General features: G+C 42.5%; 3 protein-coding genes across 3 annotated transcripts; 1 reads left to right on the top strand and 2 right to left on the bottom strand.

Annotated features, from left to right (window-relative positions):
* Window positions 1-1,100: 1,100 nt before the first annotated feature.
* LOC135617948 (formin-like protein 8) lies at window positions 1,101-6,651 on the bottom strand. The gene is made up of 4 exons (XM_065118777.1): window positions 5,224-6,651; window positions 4,928-5,127; window positions 2,784-3,025; window positions 1,101-2,258 (listed from the first exon to the last, which is right to left on the bottom strand). Exons 1-4 carry the CDS (start codon window positions 6,543-6,545, stop codon window positions 1,473-1,475), a joined length of 2,550 nt encoding a protein of 849 aa, XP_064974849.1. The 5' UTR covers window positions 6,546-6,651; the 3' UTR covers window positions 1,101-1,472.
* Window positions 6,652-11,950: 5,299 nt separating this feature from the next.
* On the bottom strand, window positions 11,951-12,567 carry LOC135616274 (uncharacterized). Its single transcript, XM_065115475.1, has one exon. The coding sequence runs from the start codon at window positions 12,495-12,497 to the stop codon at window positions 12,069-12,071; it is 429 nt and encodes a 142-aa protein (XP_064971547.1). The 5' UTR covers window positions 12,498-12,567; the 3' UTR covers window positions 11,951-12,068.
* A 934-nt stretch (window positions 12,568-13,501) lies between these two features.
* LOC135616273 (uncharacterized) lies at window positions 13,502-14,123 on the top strand. The gene has a single exon (XM_065115474.1). It carries the CDS (start codon window positions 13,557-13,559, stop codon window positions 13,983-13,985), a length of 429 nt encoding a protein of 142 aa, XP_064971546.1. The 5' UTR covers window positions 13,502-13,556; the 3' UTR covers window positions 13,986-14,123.
* The last annotated feature ends 464 nt before the right edge of the window (window positions 14,124-14,587 follow it).

Here is a 14,587-nt window from a genome sequence, read left to right as displayed (position 1 = left end):
CATCAAGGGACCTTCTCGTTTTCTCATATAGTTGGAAAAATCTTATCTTCTATCATACCCCCGCAAGATCAAGATGGATACCAATCTTGAATCGATGCAAAGAATGGTTTACGAGCGAGAGACTCGACGTTGATCGCTGGCCGAAGGCAAGAGCGAAGTTTCGCTTTTCTTTGCTCTAATACGATTTCCTTTAACAAAATGAAAGATTTTCTTCAACAGAATAGTGAGATTTCCTTATATAGTTGGGGAATCATAATAATCGGAGTTTCAACCTTTGATCTCTAACAAAAAGAAGTGACAATGTGATGAGAATAAGGTTTCAACCATTCTGAGTCGAAACTCAAATTGACATATCCTCCTATAATGGTCTTGTCAATACCGAGTTGCGATCACACAACTCAAGTTGACTAATCACTGATCTTTTGGCCATGAAGAGGTGACATACGGGCACTTTAAAAAGCTCATCCTACAAGACTTTATTGATGGAAATGATGACATAGCTTGAGCATTGACACTTGAAATATCCCTCGATGATCACGAAATATACTATTGATTTGCATGATGTGTATGACATCTCAAGTGCTAGTGGGACAATATGATGATCGAAAGAAACAATACAACTCAAAACGAAAAGACTACCGAGAAAGCCAAAGAGAGCTACTCAAATGTCAAGAAAAACTCGAGGAATGATAAGAATTCTTCGTCTTCAAAGAAAAATGACTTTTTATTCCATTGTAAAATTGTAAATCATATCAGAAGGAGTGTCAGAAGGTTACCCAAAACTCTTCCAGAAAGAGGGAGGCATACATTAACAATAACTATATCATTTATGAATATTCATTTCCTTCTCACCAACTAATAATAATTCCACTTCGATATCATATGATATCAACGAGTAGATATGGTGAAATAAGTACCTAATTAACATGATAAGTAGTCTCTAAACCATCACCTAACCTAAAATCCTAAAGCCAAAATTAATAAATGTAGACTCATCTAACAATATAAAACAAATGAATCCTCCCACAGCCAATGTTGAACAAAACTGAGATGTCACAGTTACGAATGCACAAGGCTATTATGCCTTTCAGTAGGAATGATTGGGATGAAAATTTGAACACTCACTATCCAAGAGAAAATGATACATGTAACAGGAAAGAAAATACAAATTTCTACAACTACTTGAATAATATTATCACATGACGACAAGTAGATCAGACACTAATTTGTACTCTGATGATAGTCTCTGCTTTCACTAACTTCAATCTGTGTGAAATACTGTATGATGATGCCTTCCTACAAGGCATTGCTTATTTTTTTCTGTACAGAAGTGAGCCTGCCTGACTTTTAACACATGGAAATTTCCTTCTTTTCACCTTCCTTGGTCATCTTCTGAATTGCCAAATCACTGCATTCCTCGATCACCGGATTGGTATGATTGAGAAACATAAGTTGCCAATCTCTCGATGGTTTCATGATGACGAACTGTCATCATCTGAAATGGCATCTCGTCGCTGTTCATACCTTTGGAGGACCGGAAGGGAAGCACTCGCAGATATACGAAAGGATCTAGTTGATCCCATTATTGTCCTCTCATGCAATCTGCCAACTTCCCTGCAGACATTATCTAGCACTGAGAGGAAGTCCCGTACCACCATGAAGATCCTAAGAGGGTGAGCTTCCTCCTTTGCAGCACCCCCGTGGAAGTACTCTGTAGTTTCCTTTACCAGGTTCATCACCCTCTTCTCCTCAGCCTTAACACGATTGATCTCCCTTTCGGCCTCATTAAGAAATATCTTCATCATCTCAAAAAATTTCATACCTTGTGTGCATGACTTCTCAAGTTGTAATACTGACTTCATCTTCTCAAGCCCCGTTTCTAGCTTTGAGACGTAACCGCTGAGAACATCTGAGTCCATTCCAGCTGCCTTTCTGACGTTACCAAGCTCACTGCTCAACCCAGCCACCACTATCAACCCTTGTTTCTTAAATGGTTCTTCTCTGGCATTGCTAGAAGGATTCTCCGATGTTGATTTATTAACTGATCCTTCCGACCGAATGATCTCTTGAACAACAAAATGCAGAAGTGTGGTTTTCCCATCAGTCCCTTTTACATCTGCGAGTTTTAGAAGAGTATCTAGCTTGAAGGCTTGCGCTTGACCTCGGTTGGTCCCCACATTCATCCTGTTTCCAGTCCTCAATACAGCTTCCAGGAGTTTAAGGAATAGTCTACTATTTCTTAGATCTCCACATGCTGCCTGCAGAATATATGAGGGACTATGAGCTGTGAAATATATAGACAATGATTCTAACAAGTATTATTTATTGCTTATGAAAGCACTACAAAGTTTATTCTTAATCTACAAACTTGCATTTTTTTTTTTTTTCTGAAGGTTCCTTGCGTGAGAAATTTAAGTGAATACTATTTTAGGGTATGCCAAACACAGTTGGTCAAAAGCACAGAAATGCTGAAAATATAATTTAGGAAGAATCAGGAAAGCTATTAACCATAATATATCCCATAAAATGAATATTGAATATTCAATTGGCACAATAAACTTCAGAATTTTATAGGTTAAAAAACAGGTCTTAAATTAATAAAAAATGCATGCATGTGTATTAAGAAAACGAAGAAATCCTACTACAATGAATTACGAAATTTTCACCCTAAGATTCCACAACTCATACTTTTGAGAATATGGTTGTGCAAGCACTAATTTAGGGATATGTTTGCCCTTTTTTTTTGTCCAAACAATGATGAAACGTCAAAGTAATACTTTTACCTCTAAGGTCTCAAAAGATTTCACTAGGTAATTGACTTCTGTCTCAAAATTAGCTCTATATAGCATGGCGTCCACTCTTTTGAAGGCAAATGGTATATCCAGAACTGCTTTTAGAAAGCGCTCAGCTGAACCTAGCTTTGATATGTCACCTGTGTAATCACGTAGTCTTAGTTCTTCCTCCTTTGTGGGAGCCATCTTGACCAAAGTTTCCAAAAGCTCGGCTCCTAAACATTCAGGATTACCTGTTGCAGACAATTTTATCATTCAATATCATTTAAAAACTAATATGCATGATATATCACAATGAACAACAGAATGAGTTCAGCTGCAGCAGTTCTTAGCTAAAAGGGTCCATGGCCTTAAGACATCTGTTCATGTACTGTGAAAACTCAAAGAAGCTTTTTTAATGAACCTGGAGAAGAATTTCAAGCTAGCTGATGCAATATAACATTGATTAAACACTTAATAAGCAATTTCAGATTAAGATGTGGACTTGGCTGTCCCTTTGATGGTTCACTTAGATTTTTGTAGTAGGTCTGTCAGATCATCTAGTGGAGATTCAATATATTCACATTGGCCATCCGATAAAGCCATACACTTGGATTCCATAGTAGTCCTAAAGAACTATGACTAGGATGAACTATTGATCAGTCAGGCCATAATCTAATTGGATTTGGCTGGCTAGTTTATTTGCCCTTTAAACTAACAGTAAAAACAAAAAGATAAATGCTAAAAATTATCAGTGTTTTGAAAATTATCAGGATGGGATGGTTTTTCACCTGCTTTTTAGCTTATTTGCAATATCAGGGTTGTCACCTTCCCCTTCTCCAAAACTCTATCTAAGTTTAGAGCACTTAAGGAAGCTTAACTTTTAGTTACAAAAAGCTAAGATGAGTTGGGTAATTATGTAGGCAGTTCTCTTCTAGACTATATTTTAAACAGAATTTGAGGGTTCATGTTGAGTTAATAAACTGGATGGGTTCTTCTTGAGACTTTTTATGAAACCTAGTTACCAAACAGAATTTGAGGGTTCTGAGACACACTCATTATTGACCCCATGTTACTGGGAGAAGTCTAGGATAATAATGAGCATATCAGGAAAGGTGATTGATAAACTAGTTAGCTGCCCTTTTAGGTTATCAAAAAGGAAACCATGTAATGGTAGAAGTCCTAGATTAACCATTGCAGCTGGAATTGGAACTATGTTGTATTTCTTTTACAAACGAATGAAAACTATTTGGGCAATGCCCATCCTAGCTGTTCTCGCTTTTGGCAACTAGACATTTTTCTCTCTCTTAAGTTCTGCCCTCTCCTTCAATCTTCTAATTTCCTTATCTTTGTTGATTACAATTAGTCAATCCAAGACCTATCTTAGAAACTTCCAGCTAAGTGTGGTTATATAAGCCCCTTCAGAACACAGCACTGACATGAGTTAGTGTGGATACTATTGTACATGAGTTGGTTCTGTGTCCACAGGAAAAAAAAAGTAAAGTTAAAGAGATAGAATTTAAACAAATCCATACAACTCCTAAGAATGTCTAGCAATTGTAGCTACAATTAGTTGTAGACAGGGTGAAGGTAAAAAGGTGAGCATGCCTCCCTATTCAATAACCTTAGAGCACAAAGAAAAATTTCCTGCAGCCAGATGTTTGTAATGGTAGTCAGCTAGATGGACAACAGTTGAGCTTGAACTTAGCTAATAGGGAGGAAAAAAGATCTGAATGTTTGATTCCAGAACTCTAGGCATCTAAACAAGCCACCTATCTATGTTTCTGAAGAGCTTCATGAGGAACAAGTTGATTTTGATTACACGACAATAGCTCAGATTCCATATGCCAGAAAAAAAGGTCATGCTTAAGACAGTCCAACTCTTATCACTAATTTGTTGTCACTCGTGAAAATAGGTACCTAATGACCACGGTGGAACATGAGATAAGATATTAAAGTTAGATTTGGGGAGTAGCCTGCCACAAAAAATTTATCATCTGACATCCTATTGGAAAAGACAATGATGATTGCCAACCTGACTTCAGAAGATTAGGGTGGAAATCTATCGAATTATTGTGCCACATGAACAGTTTACATAAATATGATAAGGAACATATTAGAGCTTAAACAAAAGTTTGCAAATTGTGGATGATTACCATCTAAAAGTGCTTCAGAGACCTCCTCTCTTGTAACATTCAATGCCCTCAAAAGTATTGCAATGTTCTGTGACTTCTTTGGATCTAACACTCTGTTCTCCTGCTTGAATGGCAGCACACCCCGTCTTCTGCTTGCATCATTAGAAATAGAAGTTGTGGCATTGTTGACAAATAGAGTCTCGATTACATCCTCATTCAATCTGCCAAAATGAAGAGAAGAACATAATGCTAATTTCTGTCTTGAAAGCTATGGAAAATAAAGCAAGTGGGATAGAAAACCTCAGGGAAGATCTTACTGAAATGAGCTTGACTTCAATTGGTCCCAGACCATTGCCCGATCGGAACTCGCTCTAACTTTGTCCCAGTGAAGGGGCTTCAACTTGGGCTTCGCATCACCCTCCAAATCCTCCCCCGCCTCGTCATTTCGCCTTGAAGAACTGGCAGAGACTCCGTTGCCCAGCTTCGAGGGAGGAAGCGGTATGTTGATCCGCATAGCTTCAGGAGGCAGGGGATTCAGCAGTCGACGCCTTGAAGATGGAGCAATTGGTGCTACCGGGGCTTTAATTGGCTGTTCAATTTTTCTCACGGTTTCAGTAGCCGGTGGTGGAGGCGGCGGTGGCGGAGGGGTTGGTGGATTCCTGGTGATATTATCCATCGTGGATGTTGGCGGAGGTGGGGGCGGCGGCGGCGGCGGTGGTGGTGGCGGTGGGGGAGGGGGCGGTGGCGGAGGTTGTTGGTTGGTTGGTGGGATCATCTGTTTGACTTCAGAACTCGGGTAATTAGCGAGCTGCATTAGAGGGGAAGACCTCCGGGAGCGAGGAGCGGAGTCCCCCACCGCCGGAACCAAGTGTTCCTTCCTGCCGCTGCTCATACTAGGGAGGCTCAGCCGCGAGACCGGACTACTTGGGCTCTCGGTGGTGGCGGAAGCCACCGACCGCTGCGGAGTATAGAAGGTATCGTCATCGGAGGACGCCGTCGGCGGAGGGACCATCCCCTTCCGCGAAACTGTCGCGTTCAGCGGCGGCAGAGGCTGAAGGTCGGGGCTCGGGTGATGCATTTCCAGCACCCGCTCCGTCCCGAGCTTCCGGTAAGGTGATCCGTTCAATTCGCTGCTCCTCGTGCGGCCCGACGCCGCCGCCGACCGCGTGCCCATGGTGCCAAAATAGAGGAAATCCGGCGCGGCGGCAGAGGCTGGGCGGCCCTCCTGCCGACCGCCGTTATCGTCGGGGCCCATGAGCTTCCCAGTGTCCGGCGATCTCCTAGCCCTCCGCCGCCGATACAAGAAGAACCCCGACAAAAACAGGACCGCGAGGACGGCGACCGAGACAGAAGCCGCGACTGCGGCGGCCTTCTTGGACCCAGAAGATGGAGATGAAGTGGTGGAGGTGGCGGTCGCGGCGGCGGGGGTCTGGGTGGAGGCAGCCGGCGGGGAGGGGACGCCAGGGAAGAAGGGGCTCGAGTCGTCCGGCGGCGGGTCCAAGAATTCCTGAGGGGGCGGCGGGGGGGTCCACTGGATGGGGTACAGCGGCTGGTGGAGCACCCTCCGGCTGCCGCCTCCAACGTCTGAACCGGAGGCGGCGGCGTCACAGAGGAGGGAGATCACCACCAGGAGCATCATCGCGCTACGGTTCTCGAACGACCTCCGTTTCGTTTCGTTCCGGTCGCCACGAGAGAAGGATAGCCGAAGCTTCGAAATGGCAGTGAGAGAGGAGTTTAGATCCGTGTATTTCTCTCATTTTGTTTTGTTTTCTTGACGCTGTCGGAGACGGGAGCGGGTGACGTCATCACAACCCGTATTCCTCTTTATTATACTCGTATTGATAAACAATAAACTAATAAAAAAATCGACTTTTAATTCTTTTTCTCAATTGATTTGTTTTAAAAAATTCGAATATGATTAAATCAATCGATGATAATAATACATGGAGAAGACATCATTTACGCTTTAATGATGTCCATCTTCCCACCTCCACCTTGCGAGCATTCGCCTTTGTCCACCACACACCGATCCGCTGCACCGCCTCCCACACGAAACAGGAGGCCCCACCGACACACGCGGCGGGTGCTCCGTCGCCCGCATCACCATGCTTCGATTCGCACGCCAGGCATCTGCTTTCGCTGCATCACGTGTAGGGCAGGAGAAAGCGGAGTACACAACCCACGGAATCTAACGGCTGCCGCCGTCCCCATCTCCTTTCCCACCCATCACCAACCGTCCGATTCATAAAATCGGGAGAGGGAGTCAAACATTAGCGCTCACTGTAGAGCTGCATCATCGGACGGTCCTGATGAAGGAGATTGCTTCAGAGTTGGGTCACTCTTTCACGTTACATCAGACGTTGAAACAATAACATTCGTTCTAAAGCATGTTAAGGTACGTATATTATATAAATATATATATATATATATATATATAATGCAAATTGGGCATTTAAGGATGCAAGCTGTGGAAGAAAAGCGCCAGCAAAACAAAGGTGTCGGTGAGGTTGGCGCCTGTCTCAACCCTTCTTTTGCCAAAGCAGCTGTACGACGTGAAGGGAAATGGCCACTTCACTTACGGCTATAGTATTTATTACATCTCACCGCAACCCTTCATCGTGACTTAAGATTCGTGCGCGCGGGACCAAAATGCCTCGACGGGCGTGAACCGGACCGGATCGACGTGCCGTCCCCGTTTCCTGGCGTCACCGGTGCTTTCCACGGAGGAAACCTACGTAATCGCCAGGCCTTGAGAATGATTCCTCGTCTGCCACTGCAAGGCATGTGAGGAAGCTTTGGCTTCCACATTCTCGTAAAGCAGCGATCCGATTCCATGTCCACGTCCACGTCCAAAGGTTATAAAAGATGGGCCCCGTATGGGATCCACCACTATAATTACATGCATGCATTAATCATCTATATATATTCTCTCAATGCATGCACTGCTGGATCGGCTTTTACAGGGAGCCGCTGCGTTGCACGACTTTAGACACGAGCCAAGCACGTGACGCACATCCGAAAGGGCCCGCCGCCGGCCTCTGATCCCAAGCTGCCTTTACGCTGAGTGGGCGCCATGTCACCCGGTCGCGAGTTAAGGCGACACCAAAGCTATCTTTTTCGGCCCACATAGTTGCAGGCCGTGATGGCATGTTATCGGTAAACCTCCTTTGTACTTTGTATGAGCAATCACCCTATGAGCTCGCTCGTGTATATAAATGTCACGTAAACTTCATCCGGGGGCTAACATGGTTTTGTTGTGGTCATCACAAAGATAAATATTGCAAGTATATAGGTATGTATTTGAGAGTTGATGCTGTTGTTTGGACCCCAAACAGTGGGGTGGGGGACCTAAATGTATTTATTAAGGTCCCCAGAATAGTTTGGACCTTATAGATTTTGTGGCGGTTGGGTTCAGAAATGTGTATATCATGCTGGAGGTCCAGAAATAATTGGGACTTGGCGGCTTCTTGTTGTCATTGTTGGATTGCGACAATAAGTAGAAGCTGCATGCTGTTAAATCTAGTGCTACAACCAGGGTGGCGATCCTCGACCTACATGTTCAAAAACTAGATCTGATGCAAAAGATTTGGTAGATGAGGTGATCAAATCAAATGAGCATAAGTTCGATATTGATTGTTGTTGTGATATATCTTAGTCGTTCAACAAAAGATGGTAAATTTGGAACCAACCAAGGTTCATTTTTTATTTCATCTTAAGATATCAAGAATTTAGATGATTCATATTGAGACTCTACAAAATTATATAGGAGATATTGGTGAACTCACACATCGTGGTCGAAGAGTCAACATGGCTTGGCCCACGGGTTGATGTTTGGAGTTCTCGGTGCTCGAGAGTGCGTCTCTCGATTGGTCGGAAGAAGTACCGAGATCGAGCTGAATCAAAGGTCGAGATGGCCGCATCTCCGAAGGTGGCCACGTTCCTGCACACAGGCCTTAGTCGGAAGATTCCCAACTTGGGCCCCTCGTAGATTAAGTCAGTGGTCTTTATCCTTCTTTCTCTTTTTCGTCCCCTAGCCAAGTACCGATCATGAGATTTTATACTATTGCTCGAGGATAGATCGTACACGGATTTGCCATGGTGGTCGATCTCTCGTGTGACGAGAGCGTACCTTCGTGCGGTCGCTGTCCGGTATGTGCAGAAGGATGCCATGTGACACCATCCCGAGCTTTTCAGGACGAGACTTGCCAATGGGGCATCTCCCTGTATAGACTCCGGTTTGGAGAGAAAGACAACCCTCATGCTGACTTGGCAGGGGTGTGATGTTGCATGGGTCGTGACGTGGTTGAAATGTAAAATATGTCTTATCATGAGACATATTCGATAGCATGGTATGTGATCGTTAAGTTGATATTATAATTTATATTTAGAATGATTATACGTACCATTCGATTATCAATATAATAGTGGAATCATGTGCTGAATTCGAGAGAAATAAAATAATAAGAGATAACATAATTAACCTCGTGGAGTTGAATAGATTTTTTATCATGTCGTGTTATCGATCACATAAATCTAAACCTCTCATAATTGTATCGACCAAAACTATAGTTAGAGTGTCGGTAAAGTAAAGCCGACGTGTCGGCTTAGAGATTAGCAAGAACAAGTAGAATTGACATGTGAGTAATTTTTTGCTTGTCATGTTCTGCCTATCAATTGTCTAATCTCTCTATTTTGTTTTGGGTTTTGTCTAATCTCGTTTCTGATTTTGGGAAAATGTGTAGATTTGGATGTATCATGATTGAGAAATCGAGCATCAATTATTGTAAACGTAAACTTTAATGTGGTTCGTCTGATCTGTTAATTGATAGGCCGAAAGGATTGTAGAGAGAACACAGGAAGGGACAAGAGTTTTGGGGTAGGTCATGATGAGGTGAGAGAAGCCATGATGGGTAGGTCAAGCCAAGTAGAAATCGAGTAGATTATATGGAATTGACTAAGTAGGCCGATAGCACTCGGCCATGACTTGGGAACCACCACAAACCCGGACTTACTTTGATTCCAATGACTGCTCGATGGATTGTCTCCCTAGTCTCGTTCTTGCAGGTTAGGTTGATCGAGCTCTCCAAGTAGCAATTACGCCCGGAGATGTTTAACTTGGTTAGACATATCATGTAATTTTTTATGCTTGTATCCCTATGTGAATATATTACATGCGAAAAGATACGATTGTGCACATTGAATCCTTTAATGCATATCTCATAGTTGGATTTATTACACTTAAGGAGATGCCTTGTATTATTAAGATGTATTAGATGTTTTGATAATTATGTCCTATATGAATGCATGGAAAATATTTTGATCTATTAAGATGCATCTTATATTTTGGATGGCTTGTATTGTTAGGATGTATTAGATGTTTTGATAATTATGTTCTATATGAATGTATCATGTATTGGAAGATGTTTTGACCTATTAAGTTGCATCATACATTTTGGATGTTTAGGATGTATTAGATATTTTGATAATTATGTCCTAAATGAATGCATGGAATATGTTTTGACCTATTATTATGCATCATACTTATATTCTGAACTAACATTCATATTTGGGGAGAAACTTTGTTTAGTTAAAACATATTAGCATTAATGGATGCATCACATACGATACGATGATATTTTATTTGATTATGATATATTATGCATTTTGATACTTATGTCTTGAGCTTTGCTCATTTAAAACATATCGATCATTTTGATACTTATGTCATGGGCAAATAGAGTACAAGAAAATGCTTAACCTAAGCCTTTTTTAAGCTTATATCATAGGATGATATATTATAGCGGGAAAATATTTTGCCCAATTAATTAGAGTGCATTAATATTTTGACTATGACGATTGAGTCGGATAATATAGATGCTTTATGAGTTTATAATGCATCGGGGACGATGAGATGGGCACTTTGGATGCTTGCTTCAATGAAGAGATGCTTTGGTCATGATAGCTATTTATTCAATTAGTTTTGTCCCAATCGGGTGCTTTAGATATTATATTCGTGAGAATGCATTGAATGTGAGAAGACGCTTTAGCTACCACAATTATGTCCAACAAAACAAAAAAACACTTGTTATATATGTCAATATTAATATTAAAATAATTGAATGTGTGGTATAGTGGCAAGGGGCCTTCCTTCTTGCTGATGCTTAAAAGTTATTGTCTCGAGGGACATCAATTGATTATTACTATCAAACTGGAAAGTGAGAGGATAAAAAAATTTATCAAAGATTAATAATAAAAAATATATATCAAAAAATAGATATTGATAAAGGTAAAAATGGCGATGTGACACACCATGACGTCAGCCGACGCCACATGCCTCGATCGACGCAACTGCACTCGGTTAACCGAGCCGGAACACTGGTCGAGGTGCATTAACACCTAACTCAGGCTTGGTTCTTCACGCCACGCCAACCCCATGTCAGACGCTATCAGCCTGCCTCCTGCAGGTAGCCACATCAGGTAACATCAAACTCATCTATAAATACCCCAGAGTTCTAAACGAACGGGGAGGAGGACGAACTCACACACAACACTTGTATGGAGGCATCTCTTCCTCCAAAATCCTCTCCACATCGCTAAGTTGATCGTCGGAGGGGTCGGGCCGAGCTCCCGGCCCGACCTGTGTGCAGGTACGAGACGATGTCGCCTCTTCCCGACGCTGTGGCGGAGCTTCCTCCCGACCCGACCTCCCGACCCGAACCACCGTGCTCGGCCACCGGGAGACCCCGAGGGACGTCGCCCGAGATCCCGGACATCCGGACCCTCGAACCGAGCCGCATCGGCCTCGAGGCCACAGCTTAAAAAGTTGTTTCCCACAACAGATATAATATTTAATATGATTCGATAAATTTATCTCATTTATATTCATGGTGAAAACTAAAATTTTCAGATCAATTATAAAATTATTAAGTTGCATAATCTCACATAAATCTTAAAGAATTTATGTTATATATATATATATATATATATATATATATATATATATATATATATATATATATATATATATATATATAATTTGTAGGTCCTTAATACAGAAGCACGACTTAACAAGACAGAAACCAAATACTTAGGAAGCCAAATAACTACTTTAGGCCTGCAGGAAACGTTGTGATTCATGTACTGCTCGTCATGATCATCACTGCTACTCCTCCAGCTCGAAGGCTGACACCGGGAAGCTGTCGGATAACCCAGTGCCGGTCTTGAAGGTGATCTTCCCCGTCGAGGGATCCTCGACGCGCATCTCAACGACGGAGAGCCAGAGTAGCAGCTCCTTGGTCTTCACCCCCGTCATCTTGTGCATCTTGCGCTTCTCCACGAAGGCCGTCACCTCAGGGGCGTACGACACCGCCCGCTTGATCTTCTTGAAGGTGTGGTCATGCTTCTTCTTCTGGATCAGCCATATGAACCCAGCCGCGCGGTTGTACCCGAACTCTTGGATGTCCTCGAGGGGGAAGAGCCCCCTCGGGAGCTCCAGTTCTTGAAGCAGTTGGATGGATTTCTTGCGGCAGAGGGCGTCACCGGTGAAGACCTCAGCACCGTGGCGATGGATTTCGATGGTGTGGAGAGCCATGTCGTCGATAAGTAAAGTGGTTTGGAAGCTAAAGAGCAGTGCAGAAGAGGATGAGGAAGAGAAGGCAAAAGGGCTGATGAAACGAAGATGGGAGGGAGATGGTATTTATAGGTGAGAAGTACGAATAGGTTCCATAGAGTAGGTCTTCTTTGGAGCGCAGTCAATAATTGCCGGGAGATGAGCACTTGGGATGTGTGAGCGAGACGAGCGACGGCAGCCAAGTCAGTGAAACGACCAAGTCGGGTTATTGCAACGGGCTCCATCTCGATGGATTTGGTCTCAACGTCTAAACCACGCATGCTTTAAGTAGTCAAACATAATCATACAAAGACACGTCAAAGCCTTCTTACTTGCATTTGTAAATATTATATGAAATGATAACAATCCAAGCAGGGCACATGTGATTCAAATAACATCATCTACATTTGAGAAGATCAAATGCTCGATCATGCTTTAATATCGAAAATATTAGACTTTATAAAAAATACCTTCAACATAAGTAGAATTTTCAAGTGGAGATCTACTTTCGAGACCACGACTTGAAAAGGTTCCAAGCTCATAGAATTATGTCACACTGATTATTTAAAAATATATTAAAATTTTAGATATATCTTAGATCCGATATTAAGTCAATCCAAGCACTTAAATCCTACCTACGTATTCTTTAACTTGGTCAGAACGACCGTTGTACTACTAAAATTATTGTCTTATTTGACTCCTGAAGGACGGCCACTCTTAAAGAGTTTTGGTCACAACTTCAAGCATGCGTGGTTTAGACGTTGAGACCAAATCCATCGAGTTCGAGCCCGTTGTAATAACCCGACTTGGTCGTTTGACTGACTTGACTGCCCTACAAAGAAGACCCAATTACTATATGGGTCTTACATGGCATGCGCGTATCATGGCTTGTTTGCGTCGTATACCCATTACGAGACTCCTACTTCTCACCTATAAATACCATCTCCCTTCCATCTTCGTTTCATCAGCCCTTTTGCCTTCTTTTCGTCATCCTCTTCTGCACTGCTCTTTAGCTTCCGAACCACTTTAGTTATCGACGACATGGCTCTCCACACCATCGAAATCCATCGCCACGGTGCTGAGGTCTTCACCGGTGACGCCCTCTGCCGCAAGAAATCCATCCAACTGCTTCAAGAACTGGAGCTCCCGAGGGGGCTCTTCCCCCTCGAGGACATCCAAGAGTTCGGGTACAACCGCGCGGCTGGGTTCATATGGCTGATCCAGAAGAAGAAGCATGACCACACCTTCAAGAAGATCAAGCGGGCGGTGTCGTACGCCCCTGAGGTGACGGCATTCGTGGAGAAGCGCAAGATGCACAAGATGACGGGGGTGAAGACCAAGGAGCTACTATTGTGGCTCTCCGTCGTTGAGATGCGCGTCGAGGATCCCTCGACGGGGAAGATCACCTTCAAGACCGGCACTGGGTTATCCGACAGCTTCCCGGTGTCAGCCTTCGAGCTGGAGGAGTAGCAGGGATGATCATGACGAGCAGTACATGAATCACAACGTTTCCTGCAGGCCTAAAGTAGTCATTTGGCTTCCTAAGTATTTGGTTTCTGTCTTATGTTACATGTACCAACGTTACGTCGTGCTACTGTTGTATTAAGGATCTACAAATTATATATATATATATATATATATATATATATATATATATATATATATATATATATATATATATATGTGTGTGTGTGTGTGTGTGTGTGTGTGTGTGTGTAAAAGTTAAATTCTTAAAGATTTACATAAGTGAATGTCAATAATCTTGTAATTTATCTCATAAAGAATTTAATTTTTTTATGAATATAAATGAGATTTATCGAATCATATTTAATATTATGTCAACTTTTTGATACGCTTTTGATTACTAATCTTTCATAGATTTTTTTATCCTCTCACTTACCAATACAAATGACCGTAGTTGGTTTGATAGTAATAGTCAATCCAAGTCCCTCGAGACATTGACTTTAGAAAGTTGAGTCATGTAGTCAATCGAAACTTGACTTAAAGACGGTAGATTTGCTATAGGCGAAAGCTTTTTAGGCATCACCAAGAAGGAATGCCCCCTTCCTGTC

The sequence above is a fragment of the Musa acuminata genome, chromosome BXJ2-7 (assembly GCF_036884655.1).
Source record: "Musa acuminata AAA Group cultivar baxijiao chromosome BXJ2-7, Cavendish_Baxijiao_AAA, whole genome shotgun sequence".
Taxonomy (NCBI): domain Eukaryota; kingdom Viridiplantae; phylum Streptophyta; class Magnoliopsida; order Zingiberales; family Musaceae; genus Musa; species Musa acuminata.
The sequence above is the reverse complement of the archived record's forward strand: the minus strand, read 5'-3'. Positions and strand labels throughout refer to the sequence as shown.